The sequence below is a fragment of the Vulpes lagopus genome, chromosome 19 (genome assembly GCF_018345385.1).
Source record: "Vulpes lagopus strain Blue_001 chromosome 19, ASM1834538v1, whole genome shotgun sequence".
NCBI classification, from domain to species: domain Eukaryota; kingdom Metazoa; phylum Chordata; class Mammalia; order Carnivora; family Canidae; genus Vulpes; species Vulpes lagopus.
The window spans coordinates 6,721,905-6,743,880 of record NC_054842.1 but is presented as its reverse complement, the minus strand read 5'-3'; the positions used below and the strand labels follow the sequence as shown (position 1 = coordinate 6,743,880).

General features: G+C 39.7%; 1 protein-coding gene across 4 annotated transcripts in view; it reads right to left on the bottom strand.

The window, feature by feature from the left end:
- STAC (SH3 and cysteine rich domain) overlaps positions 1-21,976 on the bottom strand; it is a 155,065-nt gene that overhangs the window by 108,969 nt on the left and 24,120 nt on the right. For 2 of the 4 annotated variants that reach the window (XM_041734387.1, XM_041734388.1), the window contains exon 2: positions 11,961-12,116. The exons of the other annotated variants lie outside the window; for them this stretch is intronic. In XM_041734387.1, the coding sequence (XP_041590321.1) occupies positions 11,961-12,116 (156 nt within the window). The remainder of the gene's footprint in view (positions 1-11,960; positions 12,117-21,976) is intronic. 4 annotated transcript variants of the gene reach the window in all.

Sequence of the window (21,976 nt, the reverse complement as noted above, 5' to 3'; positions counted from 1 at the left end):
GACTATCATAAAAAATAAAAACAAAAATTAAAAAAAAAAAAGAGCCTCATCTGGGTTTAGCAGATGTATGTAGCTAAAGATTAGATAAGGGCAGTTTCCTTTGCCAAATGAACAATAAAGATGTTGCTTCTTCTGGATAACTAAGAAGAAACTCCACAGTTAGATGACACCAAACGAGGGGGAGAAAACTCATTTTAAACATTAGCCATTAGGTGTTGGAGAATTATTCTGAACTTTTCACTTTAGCAAGGCTCTGGGTTCCCTTAACTACCAGAGAATAACCCAGTAATAAATTGCATGACCTATTTTCTTTTTTTCAACTTTTTATTTAAAAGTAATTTTAGCTATCCAGAAAAACTGCAAAAAAGTAGAATCCCCCATATGTCTTTTACCCCCAGTTTTTCCTAAGGTTGTTATCTTACATAACCTTAGGAGAACTGACTGCAACCAAGAAATTAACACAGATATAAAATGACTAACGAATCTATAGACCTTATTGGGATTATGCCAATTGCCCCAGAATATCTTTTTTTCTGGCCCAGGATCCAATCCAGGATTCCATATTGCATCTAGTCACGTTTCCTTAGTCCTTCCAATCCATACTAGGTTCTCAGTCCATCTTTCATGACCTTGACCTCTTTGAAGACTACTAGCCAGTGTTTTGTAGAATGTCTTTCAATTTTAGTTCACCTGATGTTTTCTCATTAGACTGACTTCATAAATTTTTTGTAACAACAGGACAAAAATGATGGGTTCGTCTGAGTGTAGCGTATGAGGAGGTACCTGATGTCAAATATGTCCCATCTGGTGATACTGACTTTGGTCACTGGATTAAAGTGATATTTGCCAGGCGTATCCACTGTAAAATTACTGCACATTTTTCTATTTGTGATGAATGTGTTTTGTGTAGGGCAAATACTTTGAGATGGTGCAGATATCCTGTTTCTCATCATACATTTCCCTTCTAATTTCAATATCTATTAGTGACTCTTGCCTGCAAAACTTATTATCTGGTGTTTGCTTAATGGTGATGTTTATTTCCGCCAGTCCTTTATTAATTAGTGGTCTATTGTAGAGTTCTCCTTCATTTATGTATTTATTCACTCAATTACTCATTTCTACTAGTGTAGGATTGAGGGATTATGTGCTGGATTCTTTGAGTTACAATTCGCTACTATCACTATTTTGTTGCTCAAACTGTCCCACGTTTGGTCTTTGGGAGCTCCTTTAGATTGGCATCTGTGTCTTTTCAACATGCCCCAATTATTTTTGGATACTTCTTTACTTCTTTTTTTTTTTAAGATTTTATTCATTTATTCATGAGAGACACACACACACACAGAGAGGCAGAGACACAGGCAGAGGGAGAAGCAGGCTCCATGCAGGAAGCCTGACGTGGGACTCAATCCCAGGTCTTCAGGATCATGCTCCGGGCCGAAGGCAGCGCCAAACCGCTGAGCCACCGGGGGTGCCCCCATTTCTTTACTTCTTAACACTACAGGGCTCTCTGGACATATCTCATATTTTCCCTGTTTTGGTCTTGCAGCCAGTCATTTCTTCAAAGAAGCCTGGTAGCTTTATTTTTTGTAATGGTTCTTATGAACTGATATCTGGGTACTGGATGTGTTAATTGCTACTGTGGTGTCATTGTTATGAGGCTCTCTCAGTATAAAGAACTAGGAAATATATTCACGGGCACTCATATATCCATATACACATATCTATATTTATTTTTCTATCTGTATAACCCTTAAGAACCATGATTTTATACAGATACAGATTTTATACAGATTTTATACAGATGCACTCCCTTACTAATTCAAAAATGTTTCATTTTTAATTTATGTGCATGGTTGAACTCTAAAGTTAGTGTGCTTGAGAAACTCTAAAGTTAGTGTGCTTGAGAAAGAGTTAGTTGAGAATAATTTCAACTAACAGAAATTAGTTGGGAGAAAATGCATAAGACAAAAGAGAAAAATTGGAAAAAGGATAAGGCGCAGAGAACTTACTTGAGAGGAATTTTGTAGTCACTTAGTAAATGTTTTTTTAAATTAAGTGAGTGAAATGATTTTTTTACTTCAATAGATATTTACTGACTCCCTGCCATTTGTCATCCATTCTGCTGGGGATGAGGAGAGGCACAACGCTGTCCCTTGTCCTCATTTTCATCTTGGGGAGATACATGGACAGATCCATGATACTAGTTTTATGGAACTAAACAATTCAGTCTTGTGTGGAAAAAAAAGAATAATGTAAAATACAGAGTACCAGGGTTTTTGGAGGAGTATTTTAGGCTGATAGACTATATAAGCAAAGGCAGGAAAATGAGGAATGGCACAAGAAGGGAACTTCAAATCTCAGACATAAGAAGGTAAAAAGGGACCTGAAAAGAAAAGCGCTTGAAAAGCATGTCAATGAGCTTGGACATTATCTTATAGCAATGGATAACTGCTGGCAAGTATTAAGCAAGGGAAGAACTTATTCATATTTATATATTTATACTTTGTAATATTAATAATGACACGTTATGGTCAAAAAAGATCATACGGTACAAAAAGGGACTTACTGAAAAGTAAGTTTTCCTCTCATATTAGACCCCTAGTTCAACTGAGTTGAACATTAGTGACTTCTTCTTCCAGAAATGTTCTGTGTATATATCTGCATTTAAGTATGTAGCCATCCTCATTTGAAAAACACAAATGTGAATATATTGTGCACATTTTTCTGTATCTTGTTTTCCCAATTCATAATGTATGTTGGGATCTTTCTATTATATGTATCTAACAGTATGAGAGATTTAACTCATTCTTTACTTGCCGCCTAATATTCCATCAAATGGAGGTACCAGACTCTTTCTTTAGATATTTGATTGTTTCTAGCCTTTTCCTGAGGCAGAGACCTGAATTTGTTTACCACAATCTATTTTCATTTTCTTCCTGTGTATATGATTAGATTACATTTCCCAAAGCTTTCAGCAGATAATTGCACAAATGGGACAGTATTCTTGCTAATGGAATATAATGACATGCTATGTGTCATTTATGAAATTAGGCCTTTAGGCTGTGTGCATGCCAGTTCTGTCCTCTCTTCCCCTTCAGCACCAAACCCAATATGGATGTGGTGTTGACCCTGCTTTGACCATGGAGATTATAGCCATGCTAGAGGATGGTAGAGCAGTATCTTGGAAGGAAATGGGTCCTTAAATGACCACAAGGAGTAGAGTTGCCCTGCTTACCTGAACAGTTTTCCTTGAAACCTATGTGAGAGAAAAATAAATATTTCTTGAGCCACAGAGTATTTGTTGGGCTTCTTTGTCACCACAGTCTATCATTATCCTCACTAGTATATTTTCAATTATAAACAACACTTGAGTGAACAGTTTGCACATACATCTTTTTATATTTACACAAAGATACTGAAGAGCTCTAGTCCTGGAAGTAGGTTTGCTTGGCCAAATATGCATTTTTAAAATCCACAGTCCCAGTTGTTGGTACAAGAGAGTATCTTTCTCTCCATATCTTAGCCAAACCTGTTACATTTTTAAAGTATTTGCCGATTTCACAGATAACAAATGATATATAAATTTTAAAAACTTTCCATATTTAATGATCAGTAGGGCTAAATTTCTTTTTATATGTTGATTTATGTGGAATACATGAGCAGAAACTAACTGCTTAAGATATTTTTTCTCTAGTATGTTACAAATCTTGTTACTGATATGTAAATGTTTTATAGATTTATAAATTTACTTTATATTTGTGTAGCAAACATTTTTCTCCATTAATCATTTCTCTTTGACTTTATTCACGGAATGTTTACAGTGGATGAATTAGAATTTTTTTCTGGAGTCAAGTTTATCATTTGCTGCTGCAAATGGCCAACATATACTGAGGACTTACTATTTGCTTATTCTCTAGTCCCTGAGGCTACTGTATCACTTAACTCATGACATATACTTACATTGACCTTGCTTCTTTTTTTAAAAAAAAGATTTTATTTATTTATTCATGAAAAACACACACACACACACACACACACAGAGGCAGAGACACAGGCAGATGGAGAAGCAGGTTCCATGCAGGGAGCCTGACGTGGGACTTGACCCTGGGTCTCCAGGATCACATCCTGGGCTGAAGGTAGCACTAAACCGCTGAGCCACCCAGGCTGCCCCATTGACCTTGTTTCTAGTTTAAGATATAACATAAGGGTGTTCTCATTCATTTGGGGAATATAAATAATAGTGAAAGGGAATATAAGGGAAGGGAGAAGAAATGTGTGGGAAATATCAGAAAGGGAGACAGAACATAAAGACTCCTAACTCTGGGAAACGAACTAGAGGTGGTGGAAGGGGAGGAGGGCAGGGGGTGGAGGTGAATGGGTGACGGGCACTGAGGGGGCACTTGACGGGATGAGCACTGGGTATTATTCTGTATGTTGGTAAATTGAACACCAATAAAAAATAAATTTATTAAAAAAAACATAAGGACTCTAACAACATCAACAGGAATACTAAAGTAATCACAGGACAGCTTTCTCACTATGTTTAGGCACAAATTCTAGATCTTGAAAAACTCTTTTCATTTAAAAATGAAAGGACATAAAATACAAACCAATAATATGGTGCCTGTGAAAATTTCTAAAACATAAAATGAGTAAAGATTATAACACTCAGGTAGTAAAGGAAGAACATAGTTATAAAAATGCTTACTACTGGAATAAAAAGTAAATTTTATGTACTCTCTGCTTTGTGCTCTCAAAACATTTGAGGAAGTAACATTTCTGCAAAGTCAGATAGGCAAGCTGAAGTGGCCAAACTTGATTAGCAAGGGAGGGGCCTGGAAGAGTTAAGGAAAGAATGTGTAGCAACCAGTAATAGCACAGTAAAATTCAAAATAACAAGAAAAGGAAAAGCAAGAGAGACTGGTTTTGCAGAAAGGTGATCCAGTGACGTGGGGGCATATGTTTGAGAATCTCCCACACAATACACAGTGAGGATATAGTAATCTGAAAATCATGAGGGAAGATCATATTAGAGAAGCTATAAAGAAGCAGTTGAATCCTGAAGAAGACTCCAGAATGACTAGAGCAGCTGCACTGCTCAAAGATAAGACAGAGTTCCTGGCTAAATGAGGAAAACAGACCCAAATCTGTCAATGAGGGAATCACCATGTGCCGGGTCAGCCTAGTGAAGAGAGACATCTCTCCTCCTGCCAGCGTGTTGAAGTATCCTGTCAGAACTGTAGGGTGTCAAAGGTAAAGAAGGACATCGAGTGTACAGGCAGGAAAAGGAGTCATCCTTGAAGAAAGAGACCTTAGTCTCACTTCAAATCTCTTCTACCACATGAAACACTATAAGACAAAATTATGATTCAAGTATTCTTAAACTCAGACAAAAAACAAACAAAACAAAACACACACACACACACACACACAACTAAAAACAAAAAACACCTCAGACAAATTACTATTTATGAGCATAGAAAACAAAGGATGGGAAAACACGAGGCATAAAAGGACTATTGCTTGAAATAATTTAAACATGGTTAACTTAACAATGAATGATATAAACAGTTTACAGAGAAAATTCACCTGTTATCAACACATAGTGAAACAGATGACACATAACTGAGAAGTGGGTTTTTTAAAAAAGTTTATTTATTTGTCCAAGTAATCTCTAGACCCAACATAGGGCTTGAAATCATGACCCTGAGATCAAGAGCTGCATGCTCTTCTGACTGAGCCAGCCAGGTGCCCCAGAAGTGTTTTAACAGTAATAAAAATCTCATGATGTGTAGTAACAAAACACAAGTGGTGGAGGACAGTGGGAGGGTAGAGGTGGAGACAAATCAGGTTGTGTTACTTTTTTCATTTTATATGAAGGGAAAGTAACAAGGACAACAATGGTATTAGTTGTAGCTGACATTTGAGTCTTACTATGTGTCATGTACTTTACATCTACTATCTCTTTGATCTGCCAATCTGCCCTATCAGGTAGGTGCTATTATCATTATCTTTAAAGATAAAAAGTAGACCCACTGATGCTCTATTCTACTGTAAATAGTAATAATTCAAAGCACATAGTTTCAATAAATGTTTGTAAAATTTAAGAAGCAACCATTGGTACATTCTAAAAATTGTGCTGTCTTAAACTTATTAGAAAAATGATTTTTATAGTAAAGAATAGTTTAAAAAAAAGAAAATGGCAAGGACCATGAAAACCTCCAGAAACCAAAAATGATAGAGATGAAATCAAACATACGTCAATAAATGCTAATGGATTATGTTCTTCTCAAATAAATTTAAAATCTACTTTAGAAGAGCCCCACCAAAACAAAAATAATTCCTAGAGCTTAAATAAGAAAATGAGCAAGGAAAATGGCAAATGCCAGCAAAGAGAGGGATATTTGCAGTATTAATATGACACAAAGTAGAATTTAAGTTATAAGAAGTTAATGGGACAGAATGGGAAGCCTGTGGTGTCTGGTGCAATCCACAATGAAGTTTAAACAGTTGTGCACTGTTATGTACCAAACAACATGATATTAGAACATATACAACTTTTAAACTCTAAAAAGAAATAGAAGGAAATCAATCAAAATACTTGATTTTCTTCAATCCATGATAAATGTAATGTAAAAGAAAGCATATAATTTCTGAATAGTTAAATGTATAATGTTGATTTAATCAAGAGTATTAAGTTCTCTGTGTATTAATAAATACATTTTCTTTTCAAGGGCCCATGAAATACAAACACTATCTTATGGGCAACCACTAAGGAATCCTCAATGGGCTCCTCAATATAGATAAGGAGACAGAGCATAGACAATGAACACAGAGCTATAAGACAAGAATTCAATAATCAGAATATAAATAAATAACAACATAAACACCCAAACATTTGGAAACGGATCCCCACCACCATCTCATCAGCTTGCAGGTGCGTACACACCTGCTTCTGTTTTAGAGTACTCAGAAAATAATATGAAATTAATAATTATAAAAATTTAGGGGATATAATCACACTTACATTCAGGAGTGACTCCAAAGCTACGAAAGATTTGTTACAAATGAAAGAGTGAAAATCAAGGACAGCCCACCCACGTCGAAGCAAATGGTGGGTATTTGTTGAGGACAAACAGTGTATGTTCTCATTCATTTGGGGAATATAAATAATAGTGAAAGGGAATATAAGGGAAGGGAGAAGAAATGTGTGGGAAATATCAGGAAGGGAGACAGAACACAAAGACTCCTAACTCTGGGAAACGAACTAGGGGTGGTGGAAGGGGAGGAGGGCGGGGGACGGGGGGGAATGGGTGACGGGCACTGAGGGGGACACTTGACGGGATGAGCACTGGGTATTATTCTGTATGTTGGTAAATTGAACACCAATAAAAATTAATTAATTAAAAAAAAAAAAAAAGAAAGGACAGCCCAGGTGGCTCAGCGGTTTAGCGCCGCCTTCAGGCCAGGGCTTGATCCTGGAGACCCAGGATCCCATGTCAGGCTTCCTGCATGGAGCCTGCTTCTCCCTCTGCCTGTGTCTCTGTTGCGCTCTCTCTCTCTCTCTCTCCGTCTCTCTCTCCGTCTCTCTCTCTCTCTCTCTGTGTCTCTCATTAATAAATAAATAAAATCTAAAAAAAAAAAAGAAAGTGAAAATCAGCAAACTAAGACTGTAACTTAAAAAATAAAAAGAACAAGGAAGTGACTATGAAGAAATCAGGAGACAGTGTTTAACAGATAAAAACAGAAGTTAAAGAAAAATCAGAGGCTAGGTAAATTCAAGAACTAGTTTATTGAAAAACATGAAAATAGAAAATACTTAGTCAAATCAAGAAGAAAAGAAAGTATTTCCATTAAATACACAAAATGTAGAGTGAGAAAGGAGGCATAATCACAAATACAGGTGATCTGCAGTCCTTTACTAACAATATGCTCAAACATTTCATTAAATTTAAAAAGATAACTTCCAAGAAAATAAAAATTGCTGATTGATTAGAAATGGCAGCCTACTGAATTAGCTCAATTGATAGAGAAAATATGGGAAATGATTTCTAAGTAATCATTGGCAAGAATGTGATTGGGTCCAATGTTTTATGGGCAAATACCCCCCTCCCAATTTAAGGAACAAATAAATTCTATAGCACAACATAAATACAAATGGGTGACTTTCTAAATCATTCTTTCCTCACTGTATTATAAATATTATTGCTATAACTTTATGAGGAGAATGGTCCCAAAAGTGTACAAACACCCACATTCTAGAGACTAATTTCATTAACACAGAGGGGACATTCTAAATACAATTCAAAGAAATCAAATATACTATATCTCACCCAATGAAGACTAAACATTGGCTATGCTACCTGATTCTCCTGAATCAATCCCTGGATGTGTCACATACAAAGAAAGGAGGTAGAAGGCTCCCCCATCAAAGGAAAATAGAGAAACCAGTAGGTCTTTGGGTTCCACTGTATTGGAATAAAATAGCTTAAACTTGGAAGAAAATTGAACACCATGGGGCACATAGGGGAACATTTTTTGTTAGGCCCCTTCTCTCTCTTAAGTGGCTTTAGGAAGCTTATTGTCTCCACACTCCCGTCTATGCAGAAAACTGAAGCAGTGATGCCAGCTTGGGGCCACCTGAGGGTCATGATGTAACGTCAAGGATCTCTGGATACCTGGTGCCATGGGGGGCAAGCCAAAGACTTGCCCAAACTCCTCCCTGGCCTCCCCCTACATCGAGACTGTATAGCATCTCTTGGTATAAAAGAAGTGCCCAGTGTGGAGGTGCAGGGGAGTTTCTTGAAGAGCAGGATGACTTGGTTGGGAGAGGAGGATTGTAAACAGGGAATGGTGAGTCCAGATAATAATTCCAGAGGTTGGCTTCTCTTGGTGTACTCTTCCCTGTCTAAAACTCACAAGGGATATACAGTACAGCTTGGGCTTTCGCACCTGAGAAACTTTCCATCAGCTAGAAATCACCAGCAAATACTCCCAGGATAATATTAGCTCACAGAGGAAAAATAACATGATACAGGGAAGAAAATTAATGGAGCAGAATAGAATGTGAACTTAATACAGGCATAATAAATATCCTAAAGAATTAAGGGACAATGTTAGCATGATGCAGGCATAAGCAAGCTGTCCCAGAGAACCAATCAGAGATGTGGAAACACTGAATATAAAAATATGAGTCAATATAAGGAACTTAAGAGAAGCGTTGATAGCAGCAAGGATACTCTTCTGTAGGCAATTTTAAGTGTTTTATTAGAGGACATATAAAAATACCTGAATAAATAGAAAAGTATTCCATGTTGATGGATGGCAGGACCTAACATTTTTTACTAAGTTAATTCTCTCCAAATTATTGTAAAAATGCAATGTAGGATATTATATAGAATATTTTGAACAAATTAACATTTGAATATAAAAATTTCCCTACAGACTAAAAGACCAGAATAAAGAGCAAAGGCACTATTAAAAAAGAAGAGTAAAGATGGTGATATCCCCACCAGATTTGAAGACATACTACAGAGTCACAGGAATAAAAAGATACATGATACTTATGTAGAACTATATAAAGCAAAGGGCTCAAATTAAACACAGAACCCTGAAACAGGGTGTGGGCGTGCGTAGAACCCCATGAGTGTTACAACGGTTTGTCAGAAAAACGTTAGCACTACACAGAGACAGACAAATTTGGTTCCTTCCTCTCCTCGTACCACACACACATTCACAGTTGAATTAAAAATCTAAATGTGGAAGAAGAAAGCTAACAAATGAAAATGTAGGAGAGTATCTTGGCACCTGTGTAGGGAAAATTTCTTAAACAGACCCAGTCATCATAAACCATATGAGACAATATTGGTCGGTTTTACAACATTAACAACAATTTCTGGCATGTGGTTGATGTTGTTCTTTGATGTGAGTCAGAAGTAAACATTGGTGATGATAAACCACTGAGATCTGGGGGTTATAGTTACACAACTGATCAAGACAACTAGCAAACCAAAATAGAGAAGGTTGGTGTGGCTTATGTCTGGTATTAATTACAGAGGGTCTGGCAAGAGGTTGGGGGTTTCTGTTTGTACAACAGAGCTATAAATGTCTAAGAGTGGAATGGCAGATCAATATTCAGAATTTTAATGAAAATTGAGCAGGTTACTCTGCTAGAAATAGTAGGAGATGAAAAACACGTTCTCTGTTGGGTAGTTTTAGTGTCACCACACCAAAATCTTGGCATAAAGTCTACACACCAGTTAATAATAATAAAAAAAAATCTAGAAAGGCAAGCCTGGTTATTCTCACTGTAAAGTCCTCAAGACCAGAGTTTTGTCTGTTTTGCTCATTCCAGTGCACAGAGCTGTGCTGCCCAATATGGAAGCCAATTGCAACGTATGGCCATGGGGCACTCGGAACGATAGTTGGTCTGAACTGAGATGTGCTGCACGCAAAATACACCCTGATTTAGGAGACTTGGTGCAATGGAAAAAAGAAGGAATGTTAAACATCTCAGCAATAACTTTTTATATTAAAGATTTTATTTATTTATTTATTTATTTATTTATTTATTTATTTATTCATTCATGAGAGACAGAGAGAGAGAGAGAGAGAGGCAGAGACACAGGCAGAGGGAGAAGCAGGCTCCATGCAGGGAGTCCGACATGGGACTTGATCCCTGGTCTCCAGGATCACACCCTGGGCTGAAGGCAGCGCTAAACCACTGAGCCACCGGGGCTGCCCAACTTTTTATATCCATCACATATTGCAATGATAGTATTTTGGATACATTGGGATAAGTAAAAATATATTATTAAAATTAATTTCATCTGCTTTTTTAAACTTGTATTAATGTGGCAACTGGAAAATTTTACCTTCTATATGTGCCTTGCATTATATTCTCATAATGCTTGTCTAGGATAATGCTTGTCTAGGATAGTAATTGGAATATTACAGGTGCTAAAAGATGTTGAATGAAAGAATGAATAAGTGAATCAGTTCAAATGGCTCTTTTAATGAGCATTAATTAGTTTTTTCCCATATATTATACAGTCTTATATTATTGCATGTAACTGAAAATGTTCTATTGTCTGGGAAAAGAGTGGCTTCAGTGGGAATGGTTAATTTAGCAGTCTTCAAAAAAAAAGAGGAACAATGAACAGAACATTGTAGCCAGATTTCATTCAAAGAGAAGTTCCTGTGTGGCAGACAATTTACGTGCACACTCTCATTAAACTCACTCTACAGTGCTATGACAGATTACTATTCCAATTTACAGATGATGATACCGAGGGTCAGAGTGGGAAAGGACATGACACAAGTAAGTGGTGAAGCCAGGAATCAGTTCTGCTCACTCTGACGGAGCCAGACGTTTGCACACAGCCCAGTCTTAGCATGCCCCTCCATCCTCACACTCTATTTTTCAGGTACAAGTGACTAGAAGGGTGCACTTTCCTGCCTCTAAGGCTTGCTCATGTTGCTCCTCTGCCTAAGAACACCATTTCACTCTTCCAAAAAGCCACCTGCTATGTCAAGATTGTCACCATTGGAACTTACTCATTTGTTTCTTGTCTATGTCCTTTAAATGTGAACTCCATAACTGTAGGCAGGCTTTCTGTCTTGTTCACTGGGGAGACCTTAGCAATTAGTGCTGAAATGCTTGGTACACAGGAAGTACTCAAAGTTCACTGTTGCTCAGCTCAATGAAGATTCTTCCACTGTTCCAATAAGAACCAATTGCTGCTTGGGTCTGCTATAACATAATGCTTGTATTCCAAGTGCAGTTCTTATTTTACCATGAAGATATTATAATCTATTCTCTTTTTATGTCTCCCCACCCAAGATTTGTAAATCCCCTGTAGATTGGATTAGGTCTCAACCAACTTCGTACCTCTCCTGAAGCAGTTTTGTCTTTTTCTTCCTGTAAGACTTTTAGCTGGCAGACTCTGTTAGCTACATACCCAGCTTCCGGTTTCTGCTTCTCTTTGTTTCACAAAATCTCCATTTTGCTTGGAACAGCAGTGCGCCCAGCCTTCCTTACAGCTGCAAATGGCCGGGACATGGTTCTGGCCAAGGAAATGTACATCCGGTACAGATGTCTCCAGAGGGTTCTTTTCCTGATAAGAGAGGGAAGATTTGTTTGGCCCTGCCTTTCTCTCTTTCCTTCTTGTCTTACACACAGACATTACGTCTAAAGTTATGGCATGGTCTTGCCATCTCAGGACACCAAACCAGAGGACATAAGCCAACAGGCTACGGTGGCAGAATAGAGAAAAGGAAAATCCTAATGGCTTTGCTGAGTAGCTGGGCCAGGGCCAGCAACTTCCTATCTCTAGATTTTTTGCAATGTGAGAAAAACAAACCCATAGCTGTTTATCATTATAAGTTTTTTCCCCCCACTTTTCGCCAAAATTATCTTTAACTTACCCAGCTGATATCTTCAACTGGTACAGCATGTATATGTCATACTCCCAAGATTATATGCAGATTTTTGGCAAACCCCAAATGTTACTGCAGGAAAGCAATTCACTGCAAAATTTGAAATATGAAGAGACTGAGGCTCAGAGAGGCCAAGTGTCTACTGATGTCAAGCAGCAGAGTCCAGAATCAAACCCAGGTCCATCAAGTCTACAAAGCCCATGCATATGCCTGCCCGTGCTGCCTCATGAAGATACATGAACTTCTGAAGACCTCATCCTGGAGCACACTCTCTCCTGGGCTTAGTTGCCATGGTCACCTTTCCTACAAGGGAGGTACAACTTTGTTGGCCAAATTTTGCCTGCCTTTGCTGGACATGTCTTTAAAATCACCTTTAGAACATCCACACCAGCAGCCTTTGCTCCTGGTATCCTCTCAACCTGAGATGGGAGTATGTTGCATGTGTTTGAAGAATGCCAAAGAGCTTGAGCATGAGTGACCAGAACAGACTGAGGGAAGGACAGGAGGAGGAAAAGATAGAGAGAAGGCCTTGGCCCAACCCATCGCCATTTGAGGAGTGGCATTTACTGAGGTGACAGATGGTGGAGAGAAGCACAACTGCTGGAAAGGGGATGAATACAGGGCAATCATTTTTGCTGGATTAGTTCTCAGATGACTATTAGATACCCATGTGAATCCATGGGGCTCAGAGAGTTCAAGTCCCCTAAATTTACAGTCCCAAACATCCCCCCAAACTGTGTTGATGAGCCAGAAGCCAGATGGCAAGACTCCGGAGTGAACTGTATTGGTTAGAAGATATGCTTGAAGATGGAGACAAATTCAGTCGGGGATTCCAAACACACATCCTGAGGTTTTAGCTTTTCAACTCATTTTGCTGCTGAGCTCATCGATACGTGATCAAAAAGATGGGTGTACTTATTAGTGTTTAGTCAATTGCCTCAGTCTGAGATATGTACTGATTGTATTTTACTGCAGACAACAGAGAGAGCGCCTCCAAGATTATTCTCTGAAACAAACAAAAAATACACAAACACACAGAGAAACACAGCTGTTGGGCAACATGATAATGGAATCAGTGTGAAGGGCTCTGGGGAGCGGACTGCCCCCAAATGGTCAAGCTGCTGGGGTCTGCATTCTGGTTTTCATTCCTAATAGCTTCATTAACTTCTTTGTGCATGGAAAACATAGGCTGTGGGGATAATTCAAAGAGATAATCTCCATTAAGCTCTTAGCACAGAGTCTGGGACAAAGTATCAACCTAATAAATATTAGCCATTACTTATTTACATTCACAGAAGCATGCAGTGCAGACCCTCATAATCCGCTGAACACGAATCTTCACACCCATGCACTGATAAACACACACCGGTAAATCTCCATCTACAGTACATGAATGAATATATACAGAAAATGCCCTAAATTTTCTCATTCCCTCAGTGGCTGTCTCACCTACCTTTCGCTTCATAGCATTCCTTTTTAATGCTTTTCAAGAATTGAAAGACTTTCCTTTTATTTCCCTCAAGAGCTGGTTTTTACTACCATGTCTGCCATGGTTCACAGCTGGCTGTCCTTCTGAATGAATGACAAACACCCTCAGCAAATCACTTTCTTTAAAAATAGACCACCCCAGATGATCTTTACCCTCAATTGTCATTTCCATACACCTTGAAAAGAAAAATTCCATTCTTTTTAGAGATTTACGGCTAACGTATCCCAAGCAATAGGACTCTACGAAGATGAATTTTTTTTTTTCAAAATGCCCTAGTTTTGCCTCATCTGTTTATTGGGCTTATATAAAATATAAATGTAAGGCTGACACTTCTCACCATATTGTGCCAGCTGAATGTTCATTCTGTGTGGCTTTATGGAGCTATTTACCTGGAATATTTTACCTTGATAATTTAATGTGTGACATGCCTTCTCTATTTCTTCTTGCAGATGCACCTGAATGAACTGAGGGTATACAAGATGCTTTCAAGTCAGTCACTGTACAGAAGCAGATTAATTGCTCTCAGCACTATAAGCCAACTGAACTTTTGATGGATATGATTCCCCAAGAGTTTGTTTAACTTTCTGGGTCAAGGACTACTTAGTTCACATCGTCCACATTGCTTCAATGCATAGGTTTATGGCAAAAACAAAAGCTACAAACAAACAAACAAACACCAAATCAAAATACTACAACATTTAAAACACATTTTATATTGGGAAAATCATCACTGGCCCAATGCTAATAGAGTCTGAGCATGAATTCTATTTATCTCCTTACAATCTTAATATGCATAAACCAACTAAAATCCGATTTGGATCACTGTGCTTCCCTGATCTGGATCAGAAAGAGGCATTCCATCAAGATCTAAATACCAAATCATCAACAGCTCCTCCAAAGTCTGTCTTGGCACAGTTACTCTGGATTTTCAAACTGAGGAGCGCTGAATTTGGAAGACTACAGGAAATATGCCAAATCTATATTTATATCCTCTAGATGCCATTCAGTAAAATCAGGGGCAATAAATGTTGCAAATTTCACGTTGGTGACTTTGACATCATTCCCAGGACAGAGGTATCTGTTGTCATCATCACATCAATATGGTTATTAATATTTCCAACTGTAGTACGTTAAGTAAAGGGAATACAATATTTTTGCACTGATTCACTGTAAGTGCCACAATTTAAGACTAATACAAACAAACAGATTATTTAGTACCAACAATTGCAGGTATTAGGAAATCCAGATATGGGGATCCCTGGGTGGCTCAGCAGTTTAGTGCCTGTCTTTGGCCCAGGGCGTGGTCCTGGAGTCCAAGGATTGAGTCCCACATGGGGCTTCCTGCATGGAGCCTGCTTCTGTCTCTGCCTATGTCTCTCTCTCTCTCTGTCTGTCTCTCTCTCTGTCTCTCGAAAATAAATAAGTAAAATCTTAAAAAAATAAAAAAAGAAGGAAATCCAGATTCAACCTGGCTTCCTGGCTTACACAATAGGGATATTGCTTCATATAACAAGAGGTTGTGGGGTAGCCCCGGTGGCTATGCGGTTTAGCGCCGCCTTCAGCCCAGGGCATGATCCTGGAGTCCCAGGATCGAGTCACACGTCAGGCTCCCTGCATGGAGCCTGCTTCTCCCTCTGCCTGTGTCTTTGCCGCCCCCCCCCCCCACTCTGTGTCTCTCATGAATAAATAAATGAAAATCTTTAATAAAACAAACAAACAAACAAACAAACAGAAAATCAAGAGGTTGTAATGCAGGGAGACACTAAGGATGGCTAGTTCAGCGGCAGAATGACATCACGAAGAACTCAAGTGCTTTTCATCATTTTACGTTGCCTTCCTCATCCCAGTCTTAAGGTTGGCCTCCCTCATCATCAAAAAATGGCTGCCTGTTTGCAAATATTGAGCAGTAGACTAGTGTTGGCATCTTCCCTTATGCCTGTTCTCACTGGCCTGGAGAACCTTTCCCTGCAGCTCATCATTAGACTTCCCTCCTCTCATTGGCCAGAACAACTCCCTTCTACACCAAATACTGGCAAGAATGAAACTGCCATGATTGTCTTAGATCAATCAGGATGTACCTCCTTTGTACCTGCTGAGCAGAGTGTTTCCTGAAGAACGGGGCACACAAAGGAGGGTGAATACTAGAGCAATATTAGCATTTCATTGGAACAGTGAAAGAGGCGTAAATGACTATGGAGTAGGACAGGGTCTCCTAAACATACATAGACTCCTGGTAGAGAATGAGGGGAAATAGGGGTGATGTGGAAGAGGAAGGCAAGACCTGAGGGGTGCAAGTACATAACCTCCCCCCCCACCCCGGGGTGTGGCAGGGCCTGTAAATATGATAAGACACTGCCTTGGCTGGGATACATTGTATGAGAGAGGCGATGGGGCAATCACTCCCAGGATTACTGGGTTATATAAAAGTCCATCCTGGCAGCCTGGAGGGAGGCCATCCTGATGGCCTTGGTAAACATCCCTGTCCTGTGGTGAGAAAGAAAATACAAAGCTGTGGTCATCAAGACAGTGTGGTACTGGCACAAAAACAGACACATAGATCAATGGAACAGAATAGAGAACCCAGAAGTGGACCCTGAACTTTATGGTCAACTAATATTCGATAAAGGAGGAAAGACTATCCATTGGAAGAAAGACAGTCTCTTCAATAAATGGTGCTGGGAAAATTGGACATCCACATGCAGAAGAATGAAACTAGACCACTCTCTTGCACCATACACAAAGATAAACTCAAAATGGATGAAAGATCTAAATGTGAGGCAAGATTCCATCAAAATCCTAGAGGAGAACACAGGCAACACCCTTTTTGAACTTGGCCACAGTAACTTCTTGCAAGATACATCCACGAAGGCAAAAGAAACAAGAGCAAAAATGAACTATTGGGACTTCATCAAGATAAGAAGCTTTTGCACAGCAAAGGATACAGTCAACACAACTAAAAGACAACCTACAGAATGGGAGAAGATATTTGCAAATGACGTATCAGATAAAGGGCTAGTTTCCAAGATCTATAAAGAACTTATGAAACTCAACACCAAAGAAACAAACAATCCAATCATGAAATGGGCAAAAGACATGAAGAGAAATCTCACAGAGGAAGACATAGACATGGCCAACATGCACATGAGAAAATGCTCCTCATCACGTGCCATCAGGGAAATACAAATCCAAACCACAATGAGATCCCACCTCACACCAGTGAGAATGGGGAAAATTAACAAGGCAGGAAACAACAAATGTTGGAGAGGATGCGGAGAAAAGGGAACCCTCTTGCACTGTTGGTGGGAATGTGAACTCGTGCAGCCACTCTGGAAAACTGTGTGGAGGTTCCTCAAAGAGTTAAAAATAGACCTGCCCTACGACCCAGCCATTGCACTGTTGGGGATTTACCCCAAAGATACAGATGCAATGAAATGCCAGGACACCTGCACCCCGATGTTTCTAGCAGCAATGTCCACAATAGCCAAACTGTGGAAGGAGCCTCGGTGTCCATCGAAAGATGAATGGATAAAGAAGATGTGGTCTGTGTATACACTGGAATATTACTCAATCATTAGAAATGACAAATACCCACCATTTGCTTCAACGTGGATGGAACTGGAGGGTATTATGCTGAGTGAAGTAAGTCAATCGGAGAAGGACAAACATTGTAAGTTCTCATTCATTTGGGGAATATAAATAATAGTGAAAGGGAAGGGAGAAGAAATGTGTGGGAAATATCAGAAAGGGAGACAGAACATAAAGACCACTAACTCTGGGAAATGAACTAGGGGTGGTGGAAGGGGAGGAGGGCAGGGGGTGGGGGTGAATGGGTGACGGGCACTGAGGGGGGCACCTGACGGGATGAGCACTGGGTGTTGTTCTGTATGTTGGTAAATTGAACACCAGTAAAAAGTAAATTTATTATAAAAAAGAAAAAGAAAAGAAAATGGGGCCTCAGCCATTCATCTGCAAGGAACTGAATTCTTCCCACAGTGTAATTGGAAGAGGACCCCAGACTTCAGATGAGCCTGCAGAGCTGGCTGACAGCTCAGTTTTCCCCTGGTAAGATGCTAAGCAAGGGAACCCACTAACCTGAACCTAGTCTTCTGACCCACAGAAACTGGGCGATAGTAAGTATATGTTGTTTTAAGCCGCTAAATTTGTGGTATTTTGTCATGCAGCAATAGAAACAAATATACCCACTTTGGACTTGTGGATGAGTGAGAAATAAACTTATTCTTTATGTTAGGCCATTAAGCTCCGATGGTTCATAGCAGCTAGTGTTACTTTACATACATACGATGGTATTAACAAGGTTGCTCCTACAAAGGCAGTAACAGCCCCATCAAATATTCAGGGACTGTCTCCTCTGGAAGTTTCGTCATGGGGACAGTCTCCTGGGTCTGGCCTGCAGCATGGATGTACCTGCTAATGAAATGGCTGAACAGCTATGACTTATTAGTTGTCACCTCCAGATTATATCACTTTTCATTTCGGGTTTTGGTTTGCTTCAATTAATTATAAGCTGGGTCACATACATAAAGCATGATATCTCTGAGAATCATCAGGGTTGTCTGTCACATTTATGTAGCAGAAAAGATGCTGCATTTCTGGCAGGTGCTAAGGTTTTATTTTATTTTATTTTTTTATAAAACAAACACACAAACATCTACTCTCCCCAAGTAGGATTTCAGGCTCTTTAAAAATGTCCTAGCACTTTTTGAATAGACTCGATGGCTTTCATTTAAGTGAACACAGAATAAATACCAAGTACTATGCTGGTAATCCACATATGCTTTCTTACTTAATGTTTATACCAACTTCTAAAAGGAAATAATATCAATCTCATCTTCTTGATGAAACTTGAGATTTAGGTTAAACTATGGGCGTAAGGTCACAGCTTTTGAATGGCACAGCCAAGAATCAAACACAAGTCCACCTGACTCATTCACCCATATGTGAATTCATCTGTCATTCATCTAAAATTCCATTTCTAGGCACCAGTTATGGTGTGATACGTAAGATAAAGAGCTGGGATTGGTAAATTTTTTTCTGTCAAGAGCCATTTATTTATTTATTTTTAAATATTTTATTTATTTATTCATGAGAGACACACACACACACACATAGAGGCAGAGACAGAGACAGAGGGAAAAGCAGGCTCCATGCAGGGAGCCTGATGCGGGACTCGATTCCGGACTCCAGGATCACGCCCTGGGCCAAAGGCAGACACTCAACCGCTGAGCCACCCAGAGATCCCTGGGCTGTAATTTTCTTAGCCCTGGTCTAGTGAGAAGACTGGCATATTGTGACACACCCTGGGAAATGCAGAGATATATATACACACACAGGAACACGGAGAAGGGCCCCTCAGGGGCAGCTGTGATGCACAGCCCCGTCCTCCCTGCCCTTGGGATGCTGCTGGCTGCAGGCTCTCAGTGAAGGGATCTACTTCATCTAAAGGCATCATCCTCCCCTGAGTCATGGCTGATAGATGTGAGGGTAGGGGCTCCACTCTCTTTGCTCAGTTTGGAACAACTCTGATGGGCCACCCTAGCTTCAATGCTCCCCAAGGAGTTGGCGGAGGCCTCTGTCATCACTGTACTGAAGCTGAACATCTCCTTCTGCTCACTCCTGCCTTCCAGGTGTCTTCCAGGGTTGTCCTCAAGAGCCTCTCAGTAAATTCCCTGAAGGTGATTCTCTAGCTCAGAGTGTATGCAGGGAAGCAGATGCAAGCAGGTGAGTAGGGGAAGGAGCTATAGGAGATAGAGGAGAATTCTAGTCAGAAAGGAAAGCAAAGATATGGAAATAAGAAAAACATGATAGATTCCAGGAACCAGGTGTGGTTCATAGCTGCTGGAGAGCGACGTGTGTTGAGGAATTAGCTAACGATGAGGCCGAGAGGAACGTGGAGGCTGGATCATGTCAAGCTTCAAAAAGCAAACAGTTTCACATCTGAGGATGGAGTAACCTCCAAGAGGTGGTCCTGGGGGTCTGCAGGAGCCTTCACCTTCTGACCATGAAGCCAGGAGTACAGTGCCTAGAGTAGCCTCCACTGGGAAGGCTGGAGGGAGCTGTGTGTCCTGGGGAAAGTCTGGCCTCAGGGAGTCTCTGGATTGAGGACATGTGAAGATCCCACAGAAGAATGGTCACCATGCTTCGAGATTTCAGAGGACACAGTGGAAGACGGCTAGGGCTTGGGGAGTGACATAGTAAGGCAGGGACAGCAAACTCAGATCAGGGTGGAGAGAACCCAGAAGGGAGAATGTGTGGCTGGACGGGCTCGCACTTGAGGTGAAACAAGGATGAGGTGAGGCTTACCAGTTGGGGGAAGGCTGCTCTCCCAGGGAGAGCCCAGATGAGGCCTCAGTCGGAGCTGGGGACCTGGCCTAATAATATGTGGACATTGTGGTTCCACCAGAGCAGTCACTGTTAAATGCACAGGCGCTTCAAAGCCAATAGACCCAATAGTGGGGGTCAGGGGTTGTGGATGGGGACATGTATGGAAGGAAAGGACTTGAGAGAGCTGCTGTCCTGCACCAGGGCCTCCTAAAGTCCAATGAGACCTCCTTTAAAAAAAGAAAAATATTTATTTATTTATTCATGAGAGAGAGAGAGAGGCAGAGACATAGGCAGAGGGAGAAGCAGGCTTCCCGCAGAGAGCCTCATGTGGGACTCGATCCCAGGACCCCAGGATCTCGACCCAAGCTGAAAGTAGAAAGACACGCAACCGCTGAGCTACCCAGGTGCCCCCAATAAGACCCTTAAATGTCTATGCTTTTCTATTTTACAGTTTTTAAAAAAATAAACAAGTAACATATGATATCTAAGAAAATTCAAATAATATGGCTGCACCGTAGTCCCCTCTTATTCACAGTTTTGCTTTCCATGGTTTCAGTTCCCTGCTGCCCAGAAGCAGATGTTCCTCCTACTGAGAGATCATCATCATCAGATCACTGGTGGCCTAATGCTGTGTCACAGCGCCTATGTCATTCACACTTCACCTCATTACATAGGCGTTTTATCATCTCACATCATCACAAGAAGGAGGATGAGTACAGGAAAAGAAGAAATTGTGAGAGAGACCACATCCACATAACTTGTATTATAATAAATTGCTGTAATTGTTCTATTTTATTATTAGTTATTATTATTATTACTCTCTTACCATGCTTACTTTATAAATTGAACCTTATCATAGATATGTACATATGGAAAAAATAGTACAAAAAGGTTTTGGTACTGCCCACAGTTTCAGGCATCCACTGGGGTTCTTGGAACATGCCCCCCATGAGAAGGGGGGATGACTATATTTGTAATAAAGAAAGAAAATTACTTTAGAGAATTACTATCACCATTCTTAATATTCCACCAAACAATTGGCAATAGTTCGATGTACATAATCCCAGAACAATTTCTGTGAACTTACTAATATTTACTCGTACTTAAAAATATCTACCATCTATTGATCTATTATTTCAATACTTTTTAAATGCATAAATTTGCCTACACATTTTGTTCTGTGACTTGCTTTTTCCATGTCGGATTACAGATATGTATGTCATAAGTTTTACGAATTTTTTTCCATGCTATGGATACAGTGTGTTGTATTTAATCACTACAAAATTGATGGCAATTTGTGGCTGTCCTATTTTTTGCTGTTGTAAGCAGTGCTGCAATGTACCATATGTATATTTGTATACACAAATGCACAGGTCCACTTAAAAATATAATAAAAAATAACATTTCTGGAGTCTGCTGTGGGTTGGGCATGGTGCTAAAGTGCTTACATGTGTTATTAATTTAATTCTCACAATTACTCTTTGTAGTAGATTTCATCATGGTCCCAGTACTACAAATGAAGAGACTGTGCCTGAGAGTTTAAGTAAACTGCAACTAATTCCCCAAGAAAAATAGTGGAATGAACTTGCTAATTGTCATTTTAAAAAATATTTTATTTATTTATTCATGAAAGACACACAGAGAGAGGCAGAGACATAGGCAGAGGAAGAAAAAGGCTCTCTGTAGGGGAGTCTGATGCAAGACTCG